At 40.3% G+C, this 24,453-nt stretch overlaps 2 protein-coding genes across 2 annotated transcripts in view; one reads left to right on the top strand and one right to left on the bottom strand.

Moving 5' to 3' along the window:
* The window catches only part of zda (peptidyl-prolyl cis-trans isomerase zonda), a 184,417-nt gene extending 176,317 nt beyond the window's left edge, over positions 1–8,100 (bottom strand). Inside the window, exon 1 of the mRNA XM_067145935.2 lies at positions 7,989–8,100. The gene's annotated coding sequence lies outside the window, so the exon portion shown is untranslated. The remainder of the gene's footprint in view (positions 1–7,988) is intronic.
* Positions 8,101–8,130: 30 nt separating this feature from the next.
* mRpL54 (mitochondrial ribosomal protein L54) overlaps positions 8,131–24,453 on the top strand; it is a 76,285-nt gene continuing 59,962 nt past the window's right edge. The window contains exon 1 of the mRNA XM_067145933.2: positions 8,131–8,517. Within this exon, the coding sequence (XP_067002034.1) occupies positions 8,418–8,517 (100 nt within the window). The 5' untranslated portion in view covers positions 8,131–8,417. The remainder of the gene's footprint in view (positions 8,518–24,453) is intronic.

Raw genomic sequence — 24,453 nt, 5'->3', positions numbered from 1 at the left:
CAACCCTGGAGGGTAAGCAGATTAAGAAAGAATACCACAATTATTTAATAAGTTATACTTTGCATTATCTACAAAACACAACAAGCGGAGGAAATATAGACGCAAATTAAGAAGCACAGACTGAATACAGGTACAATACTCTTACAAGGAGAGGCCATGATGTTCGGATTACAGAGTATCGTCAAACTTTGTACACATTTAGTAGTCTATTAGGACAAGATAATGTGCAAGTATTAAGGCGTACTACTAAGGCGTTCTCGAGAAAATTACAGAGAAGTTTTTGCGTCGAATAAGTACCAGTGCGTTGCAATCATGAGCACGAAACGGCGGTGGTCGAGTGATTAGCATGCAAGCTCTGTAATAGCTAGTTTGCTGGGTCGAGACCCGCTCGTCGGTTTGTTTTTCAACACTGGTCACATTCTTTCATATATATTACAATTCAACGGTTATGTAATGGGTCCGCCTCTGTGGTGTAGTGGTTAGTGTGATTAGCTGCCACCTCCAAAGGCCCTGGTTCTATTCCAGACTCTGCCACAAAATTTGAAAAGTGGTACGAGGGCTGGAACGGGGTCCACTCAGCCTCGGGAGGTCAACTGAGTAAAGGTGGGTTCGATTCCCACCTCAGCCATCCTGGAAGTGGTTTCCCACTTCTCCTCCAAACAAATGCCGAGATGATACCTAACTTAAGGCCACGGCCCATTCCTTGCCTATCCTTTCCTATCTTCCCATCCCTCACCAAGGCCGCTGTTCAGCATAGCAGGTGAGGCCACCTGGGCAAGGTACTGATCATTCTCCCCAGTTGTATCCCCCGATCCAGAGTATGAAGCTCCAGGACACTGGCCTTGAGGCGGTAGAGGTGGGACCCCTCACTGAGTCCGAGGTAAAAACCAACCCTGGAGGGTAAGCAGATTAAGAAAGAAGAAATAATATAATGAAAGAAAGATGTATTTGCATGAACTTTTATTGGATTTCCAATGTTATTTGACTCTTTACTAATGGTCATCATTACAAAAATATTTTTCTTTCTTCTTTCTTAATCTGTTTGCCCTCCAGGGTCGGTTTTTCCCTCGGACTCAGCGAGGGATCCCACCTCTACCGCCTCAAGGGCAGTGTCCTGGAGCGCGATACTTTGGGTTGGGGATGAAACTGGGAACAATGACCAGTACCTCGCCGAGGCTGCCTCACCTGCTGCGTTGAACAGGGGCCTTGTGCAGGGATGGGAAGAATGGAAGGGATAAACAAGGAAGCGGCCGTGGCCTTAAGTTAGGTACCATCCCGGCATTTGCCTGGAGGAGAAGTGGGAAACCATGGGAAACCACTTCCAGGATGTCTGAGGTGGAACTGAACCCACCTCTAATCGGTTGACCTTGCGAGGCTGAGTGGACCCCGTTCCAGCCCTCGTACCACTTTTCAAATTTCGTGTTAGAGCCATTTCCTGTCCCATCGTCGCCATAAGACTTATCTGTGTCGGTGCGACGTAAAGCAACTTGTAAAAAAAAAAACTTTTCAAATCTTGTGGCAGAGCTGGTAATCAAACCTGGGCCTCCGGGGGTGGCAGCTAATCACACTCACCACTACACTACAGAGGCAGTCATGACCAGTGTTGAAAAACAAAAAAGCGACGAGCGGTACTGGATCCAATGATTCAGCGACTACGGAGCTTGAACATTATTCACTCGACCGTCGCCATCTCGAGTCCGTTACCGCAACGCACCGGTACATATTCAATGCAAAAATTCACTTGCAATTTTCTCGAAAATGCGTAAGTAGTAGGCCACGCCTTACTATTTGAACATTATCTTTTCCTAATGGACTACTAAAAGTGTACAAAGTTTGAAGATAATCTGTGATCCGAACGTCGCGGTCTCCGCTTGTTAAACATATGTTGTGCACTACACTGCTCTGGTCCTCCGCGAGTACTTGCAGTTGTAAGCGGAGGGGATCGGTGGTGCGCTCTACCGCTACAACCGGATTACTCATCGGTATTACTCCGCTCCCAGCTCTAAAAGACAGGACACATATTGATATACCCAGAACTTGTTAACAGACGGTAAGAAAAGTAGGGTAAATCAAGGCATGAACATGACAAACAGCATAAAACAGTTACGTAGAAATGGAAAGTTTAGCACTGGGCAGGGTGGCACGATCGGCTGCATTGAACCAGTCTATGGATTGATGACCCAAAAAATAATATGGTTTCAAGTAAAGAGGAAAATCTCTTTAAATGTGCTCAGTATAAAGTTTAACCCAGTAAGGACAGAACTTTTATTTTAATTTTAACTGGTTTATTTTACCAAAACTGAAGATTTCCACTGATGGGAAATGAAGCGAAGAAACATTTTCATGTAAATTGGCTCTATAGGTTGCCAATAATAGCCTGGTACCAAACAGTACCATATTCCCCTTGTTGTTTGAGTAATCAATCCATAGACTGGTTTGATGTAGCTCTCCATGTCACCCTATCCTGTCCTAACCTTCTCATTTCTACCTAACTACGGCATCCTACATCTGCTGTAATCTGCTTGACATATTCATACCTATGTCTACCCCAACCGTTCTTACAGCCTACACTTCCTCAAAAACTAACTGAACATTTCTGGGTGTCTTGAGATGTGTCCCATCATGCTATTTCTTCTTCTCAACAAATTTAATCGGGAACAGAACTGAAGGATACGAAAGAGTGATTGGTAAATGTGGGGAAGATATGGAAGCTAATGGGAATGGGAAGCGTTTGCTGGACATCTGTGCTAGTATGGGTTTAGCTGTTACGAATACATTCTTCAAGCATAAGGCTATTCACCGCTACACATGGGAGGCTAGGGGCACCAGATCCATAATAGACTATATCTTAACGGACTTTGAATTCAGGAAATCTGTTAGGAATGTACGAGTTTTCCGGGGATTTTTCGATGATACAGACCACTATCTGATCTGTAGTGAACTAAGTATCTCTAGGCCTAGGGTAGAGAAAGTGAAATCTGTCTGCAAACGAATAAGAGTAGAAAATCTCCAGGACGAGGAAATTAGACAGAAGTACATGGATATGATTAGTGAGAAGTTTCGAACAGTAGACAGTAAGCAGGTTCAGGATATAGAAAGTGAATGGGTGGCATACAGGGATGCTGTAGTAGAAACAGCAAGGGAATGCCTAGAAACAACTATGTGTAAAGATGGGAAAAGGCAAACATCTTGGTGGAATGATGAAGTGAGAGCAGCCTGTAAACGTAAAAAGAAGGCTTATCAGAAATGGCTCCAAACAAGGGCCGAGGCAGACAGGGATTTGTACGTAGATGAAAGAAACAGATCAAAACAAATAGTTGTTGAATCCAAAAAGAAGTCGTGGGAAGATTTTGGTAACAACCTGGAAAGGCTAGGTCAAGCAGCAGGGAAACCTTTCTAGACAGTAATAAAGAATCTTAGGAAGGGAAGGAAAAAGGAAATGAACAGTGTTTTGAGTAATTCAGGTGAACTCATAATAGATCCCAGGGAATCACTGGAGAGGTGGAGGGAATATTTTGAAAATCTTCTCAGTGTAAAAGGAAATCATCATGGTGGTGTTGCGAACAGCCAAGCTTATGGGGAGGAGGAAAATGATGTTGGTGAAATTATGCTTGAGGAAGTGGAAAGGATAGTAAATAAACTCCATTGTCATAAGTCAGCAGGAATAGATGAAATTAGACCTGAAATGGTTAAGTATAGTGGGAAGGCAGGGATGAAATGGCTTCATAGAGTAGTAAAATTAGCGTGGAGTGTTGGTAAGGTACCTTCAGATTGGACAAAAGCAGTAATTGCACCTATCTATAAGCAAGGGAACAGGAAGGATTGCAACAACTATCGAGGTATCTCATTGATTAGTATACCAGGCAAAGTATTCACTGGCATCTTGGAAGGGAGGGTGCGATCAGTGGTTGAGAGGAAGTTGGATGAAAACCAGTGTGGTTTCAGACCACAGAGAGGCTGTCAGGATCAGATTTTCAGTATGCGCCAGGTAATTGAAAAATGCTACGAGAGGAATAGGAAGTTGTGTTTATGTTTCGTAGATCTAGAGAAAGCATATGACAGGGCACCGAGGGAAAAGATGTTCGCCATACTGGGGGACTATGGAATTAAAGGTAGATTATTAAAATCAATCAAAGGCATTTATGTTGACAATTGGGCTTCAGTGAGAATTGATGGTAGAATGAGTTCTTGGTTCAGGGTACTTACAGGAGTTAGACAAGGCTGTAATCTTTCACCTTTGCTGTTCGTAGTTTACATGGATCATCTGCTGAAAGGTATAAAATGGCAGGGAGGGATTCAGTTATGTGGAAATGTAGTAAGCAGTTTGGCCTATGCTGACAACTTGGTCTTAATGGCAGACTGTGCCGAAAGCCTGCAATCTAATATCTTGGAACTTGAAAATAGGTGCAATGAGTATGGTATGAAAATTAGCCTCTCAAAGACTAAATTGATGTCAGTAGGTAATAAATTCAACAGAATTGAATGTCAGATTGGTGATACAAAGCTAGAACAGGTCGATAATTTCAAGTATTTAGGTTGTGTGTTCTCCCAGGATGGTAATATAGTAAGTGAGATTGAATCAAGGTGTCGTAAAGCTAATGCAGTGAGCTCGCAGTTGTGATCAGCAGTATTCTGTAAGAAGGAAGTCAGCTCCCAGACGAAACTATCTTTACATCGGTCTGTTTTCAGACCAACTTTGCTTTACGGGAGCGAAAGCTGGGTGGACTCGGGATATCTTATTCATAAGTTAGAAGTAACAGACATGAAAGTAGCAAGAATGATTCTTGGTACAAACAGGTGGGAACAATGGCAGGAGGGTACTCGGAATGAGGAGATAAAGGCTAATTTAGGAATGAACTCAATGGATGAAGCTGTATGCATAAACCGGCTTCAGTGGTGTGGTCATGTGAGGCAAATGGAGGAGGATAGGTTACCTAGGAGAATAATGGACTCTGTTATGGAGGGTAAGAGAAGTAGAGGGAGACCAAGGCGACGATGGTTAGACTCGGTTTCTAACGATTTAAAGATAAGAGGTATAGAACTAAATGAAGCCACAACACTAGTTGCAAATCGAGGATTGTGGCGACGTTTAGTAAATTCTCAGAGGCTTGCAGACTGAACGCTGAAAGGCATAACAGTCTATAATGATAATGTATGTATGTATGTATGTATGTATGTATGTAAGTAAGAAAGACCTTCCTTGCTTGTGCTAGTCTGCATTTTATGTCCTCCTTACTTCTGCCATAATTATTTTACTACCCAAGTAACGTTACTCATCTACTTCCTTTAAGACTTAATTTCCTAATCTAATATTTCCTGCATCACCTGACTTTGTTCGATTGCATTCCATTACCTTGTGTTTTGGACTTTTTAAATTTTCATCTTGTACTCCTTACCCAGGAGCCTCCGTGGCTGAGACGGCAGCACGTCGGCCTCTCACCGCTGGATACCGTCGTTCAAATCCCGGTCACTCCATGTGAGATTTGTGCTGGACAAAGCGGAGGCGGGACAAGTTTTTCTCCAGGTACTCCGGTTTTCCCTGTCATCTTTCATTCCAGCAACACTCTCCATTCTCATTTCATAGCATGTATCAGTCTAGCATCACTCATACCTTGATCACTTTCATATTAATAATACCAATATAGTTGGTCCGTTATTGAACATATCATATCACTTTCATATTGTCAAAGCCAAGGATGAGAGTGAAAGAGGTCCATGAAAGTAATAAATTTATTCTAGCCCATACCAGAAGACATTGTGCACTGTAAACACTACACATCGCCAGCAAAATGAGAGCAATTTTTTGCAAAGTTTGGTAATGCACTTAAGTTGTATAATTATTGAATGCGAATCTGTGAAGTATTTTATTTGGATGAAAAATATCCTAAAAATGTATTTACAGAAAAATATAGGGACATAAAATTTTAAGAAGTATATTCGTGCACTATTATTTACAACTTTTCATAAAATTGGGCTGCATTTAGTTAGCTGTTACGAGGAAACAAATGGATGTTTGTTTCTAAACATTATACGGGTCTGTTCTTTAGAGTCAACTTTAACGACTAACGTATATTTCCATTCATGGGATTTTATTCCTCATCCTAGAGCGAGGAATAGTCCTATTTGGGAAACAGTAAAGAGATCATCCTGGTTTTACGTTGAGGACACCCAAGACGTTTCTCTTTCGTTTCCTTGTCAGGAAATCCTCATCAAGGGGAAAATCGCTCTGTTTACCACGCTTGTGCCTGAGAACTGCCATCTAGAAAGATTGTCTACTAAACCATCTTCATTCTCCCCTGCACAGTCCTTACTACAATGTACTGCCGCACCCAATAACTCACTGTATACATTACTTAAGACTTTGCCGTCCTCTCCCAGTTCATGCCATACTCCCTGTACGATGAGGCCACTGGAGAATGAAACAAATTACCAAGTTACTATGCTTGAATTTCTGAACACAATGTACCCTAGCCATTAAAATATGTAATAATGTAATCAAATCTACAGGTTTCACCCAAGTATTTATGAAACCTAACTGTTGATGTGATCCACTTCTTAGTATAAAAATTAAGAAATAACAGAAGAACGTGAAATGCTACTGCAGATATTTTAACTCCAATGTTAAAGATCACAGATGGACTGGACACTCTTGGTTACTTATCTCAATGATGATAACATCCCTTCAACTGCTAAAGATTTTAAGAGACATTGGAATGTCAGATTATTTTTTATCCAAAGAGGGTATCTTTAACAAGATCCCTTGAATTTCAGTAGACTTAATCTTAAATAACAACCAACATAGTTACAAGTTTTATCCTGCAACCATGAACATAGGAAGTCAGTGTCTAACTCATCGTCAAAGGAACTAACTATACATCAATGAGAGCCACAATTCATCCAATAAGTCCAGGGATGCCATCACCAACTTCATAGTAACAAGATCTCAGGACCTCTCATCACTAAACACACACAGTACTGCATAAATTTGGACAAAATATGATGCAGGATTCATTGAATACCAAAAAGGTGGAAAACTGGGATGCACAACATTATTCTGTTTTACAGCTGAATGGCTAATGAAGCCAATCCTATGTGGAGAGTTGAATTCACTTCTGCTTGTTTCTGTTGTGATTGGTATCGTGGAGTGTTGTGTGCATGAAAAGGTGTGTGTTGGGACAAACAATAACACCCATCTACGAGTCAGAGAAATTAACCACACGCAATTAAACACCCTGACCCGGTTGGACCCTGAACTGTCTGAACCACGAGGCTCGGTGCTGATATTCGACCAAGCAGTTGGACAGCTCAGATATAATCAATCACAGGTTTATCTCTTTACAGGGTCCTTTGTAGTTACTCTACCTACTACCCATTCTGTTGTACTTTAACACAAAATCCCTATGTAACACAGATTTAGTTTGATTCGTAAAATGTAACTTGAGACAAGCCTGTCTACTCCTATTCTCTCTCTTTAGTGCTACATGACGTTTTATTCAGTCATGCTACAATAACACAATTCAGGTCTAAACAACACATAACTTTCTCTCTCCCATCTTTTAGAGGTATTACTCTTTCAGCACTTGGCAATAATTCCCTATAGAACACCTGACACGTTAAAGTTTCAGAGCTGTATGATAAAATATCTAACAGGTTAATTCCAAATGCTGTTACTACGATCCTGTCATAAAAGAACACATAGGCTAACCGATGAATGTTAGTTGCAACCCATCATCAAAGCTAGTAGCCTAGCACAATTAAGAGAATAAAACGGACTCAACTGGCAATATACATATCACACGAAAAATGCTGAAAAATTCTGTTAGTTACTTGACATGTTTATATCACAGGTCTGAATTGATCGCTAAATGACAGATCCTTCATAACCTAATATAAAAACATGATCGTCATGGATGTACTCTCTCAGGCTAAAATATCACTAAAGACGGTTTCGGTTCAGGCATTATGAGAGTGTGGCATAACATACTTACAGTGTTATTGATATTAATAATATTCACCACTAGTGACTAACATCTACACGCAGCACTTTTCGTAATGATCATACGCACGAAAATTTGAAAGTCGCATTCCAAAGGTCACAACAGTTCTGACGAAAGATAACACAATCAGTCCTGAAAGAATCTTCTTGTACTTTCCTGAATATTTAAGGATCGGGTTATATTTTCTCTATCTCCATGTTCAGTATCAGTCAGATATGTAAAAATTATTTTAAATATCAATTTCATGAATTACTATTGGAACAAAAAATTTATTTATCTGAACAACAGCGCATTACAGAATGCATAAGAGTCATATCTTCAGCATGACTCCGAAGCGGATGGAGAAGAAGTAAAATATAGGGCATGTTTACATTTTTGGTTATGTTCTAGAGTATTATAAAACTCTTTATTACACAAAACATGAATATACCTGGGAAATATTCCTTGCTGAGGTACTTTAAACAAATTCAAGTGCGGTGGCAGGTACCAAGCAATTCATACGCAAAGAAATCGGATACAGGTAAAGAAATTTCTGGAAAGGATATGCCGGTGTTTTAATTATTTTTTGCATGAAAATGGAAGGAACATTTTGAACAACTGTGGAGATGATGCAGGATGTTGTTTAAATTTAGTAGCATGTGCCAGTTGCCGTTTACATGGGATTCAAGCTCTTGAGCTGTCCATTGATTCTTATCAGTCACTACTGATCTGCATTTAGGGCAGTCCTCAGGTTGCCGATTCGATATCTGTTGCTTTCCTATCCTTTTCTTAAATGATTGCAAGGAAATTAGAAATTTATTGACTGAGCTCGATAGCTGCAGTCGCGTAAGTGCCGCCAGTATCCAGTGATCAGGAGATAGTGGGTTCGAACCCCACTGTCGGCAATCCTGAAGATGTTTTTTCCGTGGTTTCTCATTTTCACACCAGGCAAATGTTGGGGCTGTACCTTAATTAAGGCCACGGCCGCTTCCTTCCCATTCGTAGGCCTTTCCAATCCCATCGTTGCCATAAGACCTATCTGTGTCAGTGCAACGTAAAGCAAATAGGAAAAAAAAAATTGTTGAACATCTCCCTTGGTAAGTTATTCCAATCACTAACTTCCTTTCCTATAAACGAACATTTGCCCCAATTTGTCCTCATGAATTCCAACTTTATCTTCATATTGTGATTTTCCTACTTTTAAAGACACCACACAAACTTATTCATGTACTAAAATGTCATTCCACGCCATCTCTCCATTGACAGCTTGGAACATACCACTTAGTCAAGCAGCTCGTCTCCTTTCTTCCAAGTCTTCCAGCCCAAACTTTGCAACATTTTGCTATTCTTTTGTTGGAAATCACCCAGAACAAATCAAGCTTCTTTTCTTTTGACTTTTTCCAATTCTGGGATGTTAAAACATCATCTCCCTAATACTGTCGCTCCGGATATTTGCATGTTTAATTGGAAAACAATTGGTAGAGGAAGTATTTTTCTGTGGGTTTGGCAGTGGACTTCGTCACACAGCCTTAGCCAGCACTAATTGCTTCCACTCCACTAACCTACTACGCTGGTGTAGCAGGGGAGAGGTGCTACTCCCACATGGCGCGTCCCAGGTGGGACTTGAGGGAAATAAAATACCTCTCGCGGACATAACACACAACCCCCTGTGGGTGGGGGATGCAGACGAAGAATACACCCATGGTATCCCCTGCCTGTCGTAAGAAGCGACTAAAAGGGGCGACCAAGGGATGATCAAATTAGAACTATGATACTACTTGTAATTAGTACCATCACGCAGGTAACACCATGGATTACTTTTACTTGCGCGTAGTACCACTATGTTGGTTACACAATAGGTTTGTGATTACTAGCGACAGTGTGTGCTCAGGATGTATTTTACAGTACCTGTGATTTGTACGACTATATGAGCGACACCATGGTTCTGCCTTGCCTATGATTAGTACTAACTATGTGAGGAACACCACGGGATAGTGCGAGTCCATGTGGTTAGTCTACTTATGTGAAGAACACAGTAGGTTTGCACTGCCTGTAAGTAGTGACACAATGTGCGAAACACCATAGGTCTGTGTTACATGTGCGCATTACATTACCTGTGAGTAGTACCATAATGTGTGGAATACCGCGAGTCTTCGCTACATTTGATTAGTACCGTGACATACAGATACCATGGTTCTACTTTCCTAGGGATAAGTACCATTATGAGGGGCCGATGACCTGGAATTTGGACCAGTTTAGACTACAAGTATCATCTATTCAGTAGTGTGCTTTAGAAGCCATCCCTTGGTGAGTAATACTATTATTTAACGCTAGTTTCTGGGAATGTGGGGCATTCATTCTTCGTCCTCACGTTTTGAATTCTGATCAGTGGAGGATTATGGATTTTTAATTGTCCTTACATTTCGTGCCATTAGGGGCCAATGTCCCAGATGTTAAGTACCTTTAAACAACAAGCATCGTCATCATCATCATCAATTGCTTCCACTTACTTGTTGCAAGAATGATACCGACTTCACACTTTCACCATTTGCGTAATGGCTGTACTTGGTAACTGAGTCACGGGCCAGGAGTATTTGATATGTTGTAGGCCCTACTGTTAGTATTAGGCCCTATGTGATTGTGAGTGTGTTGATAGAGTCTATACTTTGTGGAACAGATACAATTCAAATAACTACTGTGTTGGTCAATCAATCATCAGTCATTAATGATCTGCATTTAAGGCTGTCACTTAGTATAAATTGTATTGCTAGCATTTTCTGAAACGTATTCAAGGAACTTGGAAATTTATTGAACATTTCCCTTGATAATTTATTTCAATCCCTTACTCCTTGTCCTATAAGTGAATATTTGCCCCAATTTGTCCTCTTTATCATCATATTACATTCTTTCCTACTTTTAAAAGTTAAGTTCAAACTTATTCGTCTAATGTTATTCCACGTCATCGTTCCGCTGACAGCTTGGAACTAACCGCTTAGCTGAGCAACTCAACTCCTTACTGCCAAAGTATGCAGTATTTTTTTAACGCTACTCTTTCATCAGAAGTCACCCAAAACAAATCTTGCTGGTTTCCTCTGGATCTTTTCCAGTTCTTGTATCTAGTAATCCTGGTGAGGGTCCCATACACTAGGACCATACTCTTAATTGGGTCTTACCAGAGACTTACACACCCTCTCCCTTACATCCTTACTACAACCTCTAAATACCCTCATGCAAAGAAATCTGTAACCTTTCTTTACAACCTCGTTAATCATTCCTTAAAAGCAGCCCATGTGTAACAAATTGTCTGTGAAAATTGACTGCTCAAATCAGATTATTGCAAACAAGACTGCAAACCAAATGTTTCTACATGGCACAGATTTCAGTACAAATTTTACCACTCAGTTTTGTGGGAATTTTACTCAGGTCAATTTCTTTGTAGTTTTTTTTTTTTTCTTTCTTCTTCTTTCCCCGGTTACTATATTCTTTTGATAACATGCCACTAGCATGGAAAGCTCTTGTATAAATCAGTGACCTCTAAAGAAAACTCCCATGTACATTGATGAAGATCTGCCATAGTTAAATGGCAATCTGATAGTGTTCATATACAAAAACTAGGCAAATTGAACAACTTTTGTAGCAATGTTTGAAACTATCTGAAATTACTCTTGGTCTCAAACCTTAAACCCCTCCTCCATTCTCTGCACAGTTCGTAGTTTTTTGGTCCACACACGACGACTTGTCTGCAACAATCTAATTTGCGCAGACATTTGCACAGACAAGGTTTTGCATGTGGACCAGCCTGTACCTAGGTACTTACAGTGATCCCTATGAGGTTCTATGACCCCATCAACACAGTAATTAAAACCAAGAGGACTTTTCCTTTTTTGAGAAACGACCTTACTTTTCATCCCATTTTCCATCATTCCATTGCCTCCTGTCCATTTCACATAGTCCGTGTCTTTTTGTAGTCTCTCACAATCCTGTAATAATGTATAATGTAATTCCAGATATTCCAGTTCTTTACTTTATCATTTATTTATATAAGAAAACCTTAAGGTCCTATAATACTGCCCTGTGGGATCCCCGTCCCCTCCCTCTTAATCGTTACAAGATCAGATAACGCTTCACCTACTCTGATTCTCTGAGTTCTCTTTTCTAGAAATGTAGCCACCCATTCAGCCACTCTTAGTCCAGTAGCACCCTCATTTTCATCAGTACCCTCCCATGTAATACCCTATCAGAAGCTTTGGATAGGACAATAGCAATACAGTCCATTTGACCTCCTTTATCTAAAATCTTGCTGGAATCTTACAAGTTGAGCCTGGCTGGAATAGCCTTTCCAACATATGAACTGCCTTCTATCAATCAGTTAGTAATTTTGTATGTATGTGATATAATCAGAAAGAACGCTTCCCCAGAACTTACAACACGTGTCAAGTTGACTGGCCTATAATTAGGCCTATCCACTTTATGTTTATCACCCTTTACCCTTTACACTGGAGCTTCTATAATAACTCTCCATTCATTTGGTAGGGCCTATAGCTCAAAGATAATCAAATAAATATTTCAGATATTCCAACGCATTGCCTTTAATATATCCCCACAAATCTTATCAATTCCAGCTGATTTTCTGGCTTTGAAATTTAGTACCTTTACGTGCATAATTTTATCATTGGTAAATTTCAGTACTTCACCAGTATATGTAATCTCCTCTAGCAGGATATTTTCCTTATATCCAGCTATCTTTACATAGTGCTGAATGTATACTTCTGAGCGAGTGGCTTCACGGTTTGGGTTCCATAGCTGTTAACTTGCATTTGGGAGATAGTGGATTCAAACCCCACTGTCAGCAGCCTTGAAGACGGTTTTCCATAGTTTCGCATTTTCACATCAATCAAACCTTTCTTATCACATCATCGCCATACCACCTTCTACCTTTTGTAAGTCCTCGCTTATGTGCTCCACTTGTTCATTAACAATCCCTGGAATATCCTTACTGGAACCTGTTTCTGCCTTGAAGTACCTATATATATATACATAGGGGCCGTATTTTTTTGTAAGAGTGATATGCACAATTTTTTTTCATATCTTCTTTCTTGCCTATATATGACCTTCTAGGTACTTAAAGTACTGTATTTTAGCAAAATGAACTAGCGAAATATCACAAAATCTGATTTATTGCACAAATTGTGCAAATAATCATGAAATATACCCCACTTCGTATGAAAAATGCGAAGTAGTATCGGAAAAGCTCTCCAATAAACGTTTAAATACTTCTGACAACTTTACTATTGTAATTTTCTTCTCAGTTGTTTGATAGCGCTGTATATCCTCTACACAAACGCACACAGTGTAATGCGCACTGTGCATTCAGTTCGGCGATCTCTAAGGCAATCTATATAAATGTAGATCGTTTATCGATCACAACAAATGGCTTTGTGCACATTATACTCTTTGATAGTGAAAGTACACTACTTATGAGCCTTTCTTGGCAAATACGTTACACAGCATTTAAGTATGAAAATGCCAAAAACTAAAGTCAAAACAGTTTTTTCAAGAGCCGAGGAATACAATAGTGAGGGGTTCTGTGTATTTGTTGCTGCGAGAAAGATTCTAATATGTAAATAATGTAATATTCGTATTACATGGAAACGAAAAGACACGTGCGATATCAACACTGCAGAGAATCAGAAACACAAAAGGAATAATGAAGCAAATGAACATAGTTCTAAGCGACAAATAAAAACCGGTGATACTTTACCCATCGCAAAGAAGTTGAAAAGTGATAGGGCCTAGAGCAGTTTTAATAGACACTACAAAAGCATTCATACAAGCCAACATTTCATTAGAAAAATTGTATAATCCTGGCATGAAGAAGTGGATGAATATAAAAGGAGTGATAAATAATACTGCCTTTATTGTAAAATATGACAGTATTAGTAGGCCTAATGTAAATAAATCTCCTGGTTGAGTAGTAATAATGTTATTGTTGTTATGTCCTACTAACTACTTCAAATACCACCGGCTTTGAGCCAGGATCGAACCTGCCAACTTGGGCTCAGAAAGCCGGCGCCTTAGCCATCTGAGCTACTCATCTCCGGCCAGGGAGCAGCAGCATATCCATGAACATCTTCCCGGGCTATATGACTTTGCAAAAATACAGTGAAAGCAGAAGAGAAGAATGAAGACATTGTTAGTGAAGTTTTAGGAGCTTTCATAGAAGACTACAGTGAATTTGCATCCAGGTGTTTGCAAGCATTGTGGTTTCCAACGTCTAATGTGTCATATGACACAAAGATACTTTCCGACTATCCCACAACTCTGCATGCTGATAATGTTGAAATCACGGTTAGTTTGTACTTTGGAGACAATTCAACATGTATAAAAATGTGGGTCATGTATAAATTCATAATACAGGGCAGATCACCTAACTTCATTTTGAGATATCAGTGATTTTACAACCTTCCTTTCTCTCACATCCATTTTTAATTATTATGACAGAAAAAGAACTGTGATCACTTACAGCATCTGTTACTTCAGTTTTTCTATAGAGCTCATCTGGATTAATCATCACCACATCTAAAGTAGTTTTCCCTCTTGTTGGTTCCATTACTTTCTGTTTCAGGTGTCTTTCCCACCATTTGTCAGTCATTAAATTCCCAGTTAACATTTGGTAAATTGTGATCAGCCGTTATACATCCGTGTGTTGAAGAGGCTGTTGATGCTGATGAAATGGGAGACCCAATTTTGAGGTCAGAGTTTGACAGAGCTGTGAGTGACCTCAATAGGAACAGGGCACCTGGAATTGATGACATTCCCTCTGAATTACCGACTGTCTTAGGAGAAACCAGCATGGCAAGGTTATTTCATTTACTGTGCAAGATGCACGAGACAGGAGAAGTCCCATCCGATTTTGGGCAGAATGTTGTTACACCTATTCCCAAGAAAGCCGGTGCTGACAGGTGTGAAAACTACCGCACCATTAGTTTAGTATCTCATGCCTGCAAAATTTTAACACGTATTATTTACAGAAGAATGGAAAAACAAGTTGAAGCTGAGTTGGGAGAAGATCAATTTGGCTTCAGAAGAAATGTAGGAACACGTGAAGCAATCCTGACTTTACTTCTGATCTTAGAGGATCGAATCAAGAAGGACAAGCCCACATACATGGCATTCGTAGATCTAGAAAAGGCATTCGATAATGTTGATTGGACCAAGCTATTTATGATTCTGAAGATGATAGGGATCAGATACCGAGAACGAAGAATTATCTACAATCTGTATAAAAATCAGTCTGCAGTGATAAGAATCGAGGGCTTTGAAAAAGAAGTAGCAATCCAGAAAGGAGTGAGGCAAGGCTGCAGTTTGTCCCCTCTCCTTTTCAATGTTTACATAGAACAGGCAGTAAAGGAAATCAAAGAGAAATTTGGAAAGGGAATCACAATCCAAGGAGAGGAAATCAAAACCTTGAGATTTGCCGATGATATTGTTATTTTATCTGAGACTGCAGAAGATCTCGAGAAGTTGCTGAATGGTATGAATGAAGTCTTGGGTAAGGAGTACAAGATAAAAATAAATAAGTCCAAAACAAAAGTAATGGAGTGCAGTCGAACGAAGGCAGGTGATGTAGGAAATATTAGATTAGGAAATGAAGTCTTAAAGGAAGTAGATTAATATTGTTACTTGGGTAGTGAAATAACTAACGATGGCAGAAGTAAGGAGGACATAAAATGCAGACTAGCACAAGCAAGGAAGAGCTTTCTTAAGGAAAGAAATTTGCTCACTTCAAACATTGATATCAGAATTAGAGAGTGTTTTTGAAGACTTTCATGTGGAGTATGGCATTGTATGGAATTGAAACATGGACGATAACTAGCTCAGAAAGAAAGAGAATAGAAGCTTTTGAAATGTGGTGTTACAGAAGAATGCTAAAGGTGAGATGGATAGATCGAATCACGAATGAAGAGATATTGAATTGGTGAGAGGAGATCGATTTGGCTAAATTTGACGAGAAGAAGAGATAGAATGATAGGACACATCTTAAGACACCCAGGACTTGTTCAGTTGGTTTTTGAAGGAAGTGTAGGTGGTAAGAACGGTAGGGGTAGACCAAGGTATGAATATGACAAGCAGATTAGAGCAGATGTAGGATGCAATAGTTACGTAGAAATGAAAAGGTTAGCACAGGATAGAGTGGCATGGAGAGCTGCATCAAACCAGTCTATGGACTGATGACTCAAACAACAACAACAACCCTGTGTTGTTCCCCACATAGCTGATTATCTTATCATATAATTCTGCATCAGCATCAGTGCCATCCTTTTCATGTCTGTATACCCTAAAAACGTCACCTTTAGAGATGAGCATTACACCTAGAATTTAATGATTCTCATTCTTAACTATTTCATAGCTTACAAATTCCTCAGAATGAATATTCCCTCTTATACCATTCTCATCCTCTTTCTACGATAAACACTGCAGTTCCATGAGAAAATTTCCCCATCCATAACATCTCTTCTTACCCATGATTCAACTCCTATTACAATATCTGGTAAATATTTATCTGGAAGGTGGCTTTGGAACTGACCAGATGGAAAGTGATGATGCTTCCTATATTTGAGATGATATAAGGTTAAAGTTGGTTATTTTATTATTTTGTCATTTAAGGCATGCGAGTCATCTGAAGAAAGTTTGTGAGTGTTATCTACATTTTTTCTTATCGTGAAACAGAAATTTACATCACAATTTTATATTGAAAATTTCTCGATTCGACAGTTTTTAATTATCCTGAATATATTTTTGCGTATCCCATTTTTTTCATGGAATGATAAAGCTCAGCTAGGTATAGATCAATACGAAAGAATTATCTGGCGCGGAAGTTATACACATATTTTATGTACTCTTTCTTCCATAGCTGCTAGAACGGAAGTAACATTCAACATAAGATCGGTACAGAAATTATATATACATTTCTTAGGTATTCCTTTATTTCGAATCAACTCCAGTGAGCTAAGGAATGAATATTTGATATATAAATGACAACTAACCATAAAGCAACACACAACCTCTCATTACCCACAATGCTCGTTGACACATCATTAGTTCCCAGACCTTTAATTTCATCCTGACTTATCCTTTATATATAACCAGCAATATGACTGATATTACTTGTGACGGTTATAAAGACCAGAAAATTCCTTGTCAGTATTGTGGTAAACAGTACAGAGAACTTAAAATTCATATTATCAAAGCCCATCCAGAAGAAGATCGTGAATCATTTGTAAATACGACCTCTTTGACTCCTACACCTGACCCAAATGTAGGGTTGGAAGATGTCGACTCATCTTTGTCATCGCCCCATTTACAAGAACTAGATAAACGTGAAGACGTAAATAATACATATGAAGGGGAAATGCAGAGAGGAATTTCTGTACACTTAAGATGCGCACATCCCAATCACAGCGTGACATCAAGCACGCACGTCATGTCTTATGCAACCGAAGAACATTTGATATTAACACCTTGAGACCCAGGAAACCGGAAATGCAAATTCGTACGAAAACAAAACCAATTCACAAGAGCCTTGGGAAGTCAAATGTCAATACTGTAGCCAGTATTTTCGTGGTGAGAGGGGCGTATCCATCCTTATTAGTTGCTCTCATCCCGACCGACATCGCAAAAGATTGCTTCAGAATCACACAGCCAAAGTATATCTCAAACAGATACATCCGGTCCAGTCCTTAGCAAAGATCCCAATCTTAGCGACGACGGGGGTATATCAGATAATTCATCTCTAAAGTACAAACAATAAATTTGCGTTTGGAAATCAAAATTTGAACAATTCAGCGACGATGATGGCTATAATAAATTGGTTCAAGATTTTACATCATTCCTCTTCACATCGATTAACCTCCTGCCTGGCCCCAAACACCCAGCAATCAGATTTTATGAGGGTAGGAAGAAATGCCGACTAGCTCTTAAAGAAAAGCACCACAGTCACTCGTCAGGTCCACAGCGTGCAGACAAACGTGCCCGCGAAAAAAGGCGAAACAAATATAAGTACGATCTGACCCAATACCAGTTCTACAATCAGGGACGGAAGGCAGTGAGGCGGGTGTTGGAAAACAAGTCCGAGATGTGTAAAATCAACCTTGGAAACATCCATAGCTCCTTTTCCGATACATTTTCCCATGAAAATTTACACGAAAGGAAACTTACCCTGCAAAAATCACTGAAGCAGAGCGTGTGGAAATTAATTAAACGTTCGTGCCCACCGTGTTGAAGGAGGAAATTACTGCTCCCATCCATCATATCGCAGTGAATACTAAACCGGGCCCAGATCGCATTTTGATGAGAGCCCTTAAAGACGATGACGTACAGGCTATCATCACAAAAATAGCAACCAGAATGCTACAAACTGGCGAAATTCCCAAATGTCTGTGGAAAGTACGAACAATTTTGCTATATAAGAAAGGCGATTCGAAGGCCATGTCAGATTGGAGACCCATCACTATCTGTTTAGTCATTACTTGACAGTCGCCTAAGTGAGTACATCCCCTATAATGAACACCAGTGAGGATTCTGTTCAACTCCAGGCACCATTATAAATAATTCCATTCTCGGTGCATTGTTAAAATCTGCTAAACAGAGGAAAGAAGACATCATAGTAATTTTCTTGGACATTTGAAAGGCATTTGACAATATCGGTCACAGCCACCTTCTAAAAACTGTACAGTCCGAAGGAATACCTTCAAAACTTGGGGACGTAATTTCCAACCTTCAGACCGGGAACGTCACTCAAAGCGAAACGCAGAAGGGTAGAACTAAACCTATCCTCATAAAGAGAGGTGTGATGCAGGAATCTCCATTGTTACCAGCCCTCTATAACCTAGTCGTAGATCATATCTTAGACGAGCTAAGCGAAGATAGTCTCTCGCGGCATTACGGGGCATCTCTGTCTCCTGAACTACCCTCTATAACCGTAATGGGCTTTGCCGAGACACCGGCATCATCGGGAAGAACAAAGAAGCCGCCTTAAATCTTACTCAACTAGCCCGCAGAAGGTTCAAAGAAATTGGTGTTGATATCAATCCACAGAAGTGTACAGGGGTATGTGTAATCCGAGGCAAGTTGAAGCTAGGGTCGCTATCCGTGTAGGAAGACTGTAGCATTGACTTAATCGGAGACGGCGAACAAATTCGTTACCTTGGAACTACCTTCACGGATACTCTAGTGTTCGACGAGAATGCTGTAATGAAAGACCTTCACAATAAGCTCCAAATTCTAACATCGTCGCCACTGCTTAAGGAAGACCAAAAGCTCATAGTACCAAATTCCTCAATCTGTCCCACCCTGATATACCCTTTCCTGACATGCAATTTCAAGAAAATCGCACAGAATTTTTTATCCGACAGTGATAAAATTATTAAAAGTGTAACAAAGGAGATACTGCAGTTGCCGACGGATACCCCAGATGGCATGCTGTACATCGAAAAGAAATACAAAGGACTCGCTCTTTTTTAAAACTTCGTGGGAAGTTTACCTACAATGCATTAATGCCTGCAATACCTTGCTGAAGATTAAACATCCACTTGGTGTCGCTTCAAGGGATTCTCACCGGAGAGTCAGGAATGTATAGAACGCCTAAAACTAACAAACGCTGATACCCAGAAAATAACCGCCAAGAACGGCCTGTACAATACTAAGAAGATCCGTCAAGAGCTACGAGAACGTGAATTCACCTCCTGGTGTTCACTACCACAAAAAGGACTCGGAGTACAACTTTACAAATAGTATACACCAGCAAACTCTTGGGTGCGAGATCATACCGGACTGTCTTGTAACGAGTGGAGAAAGGCTAAAGATGACTGCTAATGTTTCTGTGGTGCGCTCAGTGCCGGGCAGATCCCTGGACAACCACCACTGTCGGCATTGCCACGGAGAGAAAGAAACTCTTGATCACGTCCTGGGATTCTGCACACGTGGGGAGCTCCTAAGAAACACGCGGCACCACCAGATCAGATCCTTCATTGCCAAAGAACTGAGAAAGAAGGGATTCAATGTACATGAGGTGGTATACGGACTGGCCATAAATGGTAGTTCGCAGAGAATTGACATCATAGCCTTTAAAGACAACAGCTCTCAAGGATTCATATTAGATCCGACTGTCAGGTTCGAGCACCATAACGGTCAGCCAGAGGAGGTTAATCTAGAAAAGATTAACAAATACAAACCCACCATCCCTTACTACAAATCTAAATACCACCTTCAGGGAATCAAAATAATAGGGATAATGGTTGGAGCTCACGATACCATACCTCGTCACTTCGTTGCCACATGGAAGCGCTTCCAACTCCCAATGAAGCTCATCTGCAAAATCGCGACCCTTGTCCTCTGAGGCTCCATCAAAATCCTGAGGCACCACCTCTACAGCTAATTTTGAATTTTCTTTAATTAATAGATATATACAGAAAATTTGATATGTTTTACCTTGTTCTTAGTGGCAGCCTGTAAATACAAGAGGTATTTCCAAAATAAGTGGAAATTACATATTTATATAATTCTATTTCTTTCTGTACATTACTTCTTCAGTTAATCACTAACAACTTTGTCATCTTTACCGGGCTTCCACCTCTCTACACTCTCATCACTGCTCGTGAGTCCAGCGTGTTTTTATGAATGTACCTCCCTGTAACTCTTCTAAACAAATCCCCTAACTTACAATTGCAGTTCAAGTGAAGGCCATCTGAAAGTAGGTCCCTATCACCTACCCACTCATTAGGATCTACAAATTTCAGTCAATCAATCAATCAATCAGTACTGATCTGCATTTAGGGCAGTCACCCAGGTGGCAGATTCCCTATCTGTTGTTTTCCTAACCTTTTCTTAAGTGATTTCAAAGAAATTGGAAATTTATTGAACATCTCCCTTGGTAAGTTATTCCAATCCCTAACTTCCCTTCCTATAAATGAATATTTGCCCCAGTTTGTCCTCTTGAATTCCAACTTTATCTTCATATTGTGATCTTTCCTACTTTTAAATATGCCACTCAAACTTATTTGTCTACTAATGTCATTCCATGCCATCTCTCTGCTGACAGCTCGGAACATACCACTTATTAAATAACACTATAATGTTTATATTGTTCTCCCACCTATTCAATGCAATATAATCTTAAAAGTTAGGACTTTGTCCTTATCAAAATGTTAACATAAAATTAATACATTGGATGGTACATGTTTCGCCTATCAATAGTAGGCATCATCAGCCATCTTTTACCTTAGGAAAAGATCAGGTACGTGATTGGGAATGACTTATAAATACTGTTAAATACTATGTCTCGTAAAATGGATTGGAGATCGTTAAACAACTATTACAAACAATGTAGTTAGTATCAGGGAAATACATTGGCAGGAAGAGCAGGGTTCTTGGCGGATGATTATCAACACAAAATCAAACTGAGGAAGTGCAAGAGTTGGTTTAATTGTAAATAAGAAAATAGGGCAGTGGACAAGCTACTTTGACCAGTAGAGTGAATGTATTATTGTTGTTGGGACAGATACCAAACCAGTGTTCACCACAATAGGACAGTGTTCTATATGCTTACTACCTTAGCGGATGATGATGAAATCAAAAGAATATAGGAAGAGATAGGAGATTTTAGATATTAGATATTAGATGAGAATTTAATTGTAATGGGAGACTGGAACTGAAGAGACAAGCCTTTCTTCCTTACGGGGTTATGTAGCCGTCCTAGGTCGTTCTCATGATTTCCAATGCTGTCAACTTGTTGGTCGTATCACGTCATCACTCGATCACTCTCTGTGCTCATACTCTTCAGGGTAGCGGCATTTACACCCTCCTTATCAGATCCAGGCGGTGCGTGTCGGTCGGGGCAACATGGTTCTCAGCTCGGCCAAATCTATTGGAAGGCGCAGCTTTCTTTCACGTGGCATTCTCGCTAGAGTAGATCCTGTAGCCTTGTGCACTGTGGACTGGTAAGCCAGGGGGACCAGGGTAAGGTAATGATCCCTATCCTTCTGCATTTCCATCCTGGCATCACGGATCCAGTTTCCTTCGAACTCCATGGTAGTCATTTGGCAGGGAACTTCATGCTCAGCCTCCCTCCTGGAACAGAACTTGCAGTCTACTGAACAAGGTCCACATGACAGAGCTTCGACCTGCAGAACATGCTTTATCTCATGGAGACCCTCGTTGACCTTTCTCTGTTCGTTACCTGTCATCTTGTGGCCGTCCTCTGTCTTCTTCCGGTCATCCTCCATCTTCTCCTGGCCGTCTTCTGTCATCTCCTGGTTGTTTTCTGGCTGTCCTCCATCTTATTATGGTTGTCTTCAGTCTTCTTTTGGCTGTCTTCCATCACCTTATGGCTGTCTTATGACTCCTTCTGGCTGTCTCATATCTCCTTTATCACCCTGTCCTGGCTTTCCTTCATCTTCTTATAGCCTTCTTTAATTTCTTACAGCCTTATTTCAACTTCCCCATAGTCATATTTTGGCCTTCTTTCATGTCCTTTAATTTTTTTTTCCATCTTCTCCTCCATTTCTTCATTATTCTTCTTCTTTGTCATTTAGGCCTACTGAGGACCACGGGGCTCGTATCTACTCTTCGGTAAAGTTGTTGCTTTCTTCTTCTTCCAGTAGTCCTTCATTTGCTGACTATGAGCCAGCTTTCTCTCCTCTGTCCACTTAGTTCCTGTAGTCTTCTTACTTGTAAGGGACGTTGGAAAAACTCTGTGTCGGATGGCTTGACGGAACAGTAGCCGGTCATGACTTTGTTCCAGTGGGATATCTAGTTGTTCCATATCTGAATTAACTGACATGATCCATTTGTACTTGGAAGCCTTGCCTCTTCCTGTTACTGTAAATATCCTGTTGGTGAGTCTTTTGGAATCCAGACGGGCCAAGTGTCCATAAAAGGTCAGGCGCCTTTTCCTTATAGATGTGACGATGTCCTCCTGGTGTTCATACAGTTCATCATTATGGCGGATTCTGTAAATGTCTCCTTCCTCTCTGATTGGTCCTAATATCCTCCTCAGGATCTTCCTCTCTTTTAACTCCAGCTTCTGATTGGGCCCTTCCTGGCTATTTCAAGGCACTCAGAAGCATACAGAACAGATGGTTTGACAACCGAGTTGTAGTGTCTGAGTTTGAGGTTCTTGGAGAAACACTTAGATGAATAGATATTGTGACATGAGTGATAAATCCTTTCAAACTTGGTACATCTGGCATCTATGGCTAGGTTCTCGTTCTGATTCGCAGAGATCCATTCTCCCAAGTACTTAACTGCAGGTACTTTTCGTATGGTAGCGTCTGTGAGAGGGATTGTAGAAGGGGCCTCCTTGATATTGGTCATAAATTCAGTCTCCTGGATGCTGATCTTCAGACCAGTCTTAACCGCTACACTATAAAGACTCTGCAAGTTGTAGGTAGCCTCCTCTATATTGTTTGCCAGTAGAATGAGGTCATCGGCAAAGGCTAGGCATGGGACAATGAGGTTGTCTCTCTTGTACCCAAGCTTCAGCCCAGCTCTCGGTGGCAGCATCGTTCTCCATTCCCTAATGATCTTTTCCAGGAGACAGTTGAAGAGAATGGAGGAGAGACCATCTCCCTGTCTAACTCCTGTTCTGATTGGAAAGCTTTCAGATAGTTCACCTCTGAACCTGACCTTGGACATTGTGTTCCTCAGAGTGGCTTGAACTAATCGTAGGGTCTTCCCATCCAGACGAAGTCCCCATAGTATGTGGACAGAGACACCCTTTTCTCCAGAGTTATAAGCTTTTTGAAAATCTGCTAGAAACACCACCCAGGAATATTCACCTCGGCTTTTGTAATTGAAAACTGTAATTTTCTTCATTATCATATCGAAGAGTTCATTTAGCTGAGCCTCCACATTTGTGTGGCCTCTGGTCGCAACTGGCATGCTGTAATTAACACAAGATGAAAACATAAAGATTTATATATTCACTAACTTATACGCCGATGTTCTCGAATGCTCCCGATGGTTGTCGAAACCTGTAGTATCTGGTCTGCTGATTCCACATGGGGTCTGTTCCAACTTGTGACATAGTCTCTTTTATTACTCTGATTTATTTCAGAATGTCAGTAGTTATACTTCTGCAGGACAGAAGCTTCCAAAAACCATAAAAGTAGTTTGAGAGATATAAATCAAATAATATTAGTTTATGTATTGTAGGCTCTCCATGTTGACCGTGGGGGTCCATTAGTCAACTGGAAGGATGTCTGGCTCCATGCCTGAATGGTCAGCACCTTAGCATTCAGTCCTCGGAGTCAAAAAGTAACTATGATCGGTGAAAAACGGTAAATAAAAATGTAAACAGACTCTGGAATGGGTTTAAAGAAATTGTTGAGGAATGCGAAAACAGGTTTGTACCATTAACGGTGGTAAGGAATGGTAAAGACCCACCTTATTATAATAGAGAAATAAAGAGACTAAGAAG

Source organism: Anabrus simplex, chromosome 4 (assembly GCF_040414725.1).
Source record: "Anabrus simplex isolate iqAnaSimp1 chromosome 4, ASM4041472v1, whole genome shotgun sequence".
Lineage (NCBI taxonomy): Eukaryota > Metazoa > Arthropoda > Insecta > Orthoptera > Tettigoniidae > Anabrus > Anabrus simplex.
Note: the sequence above shows the minus strand (reverse complement) of the source record. Positions and strands in the feature narration are given on the sequence as shown.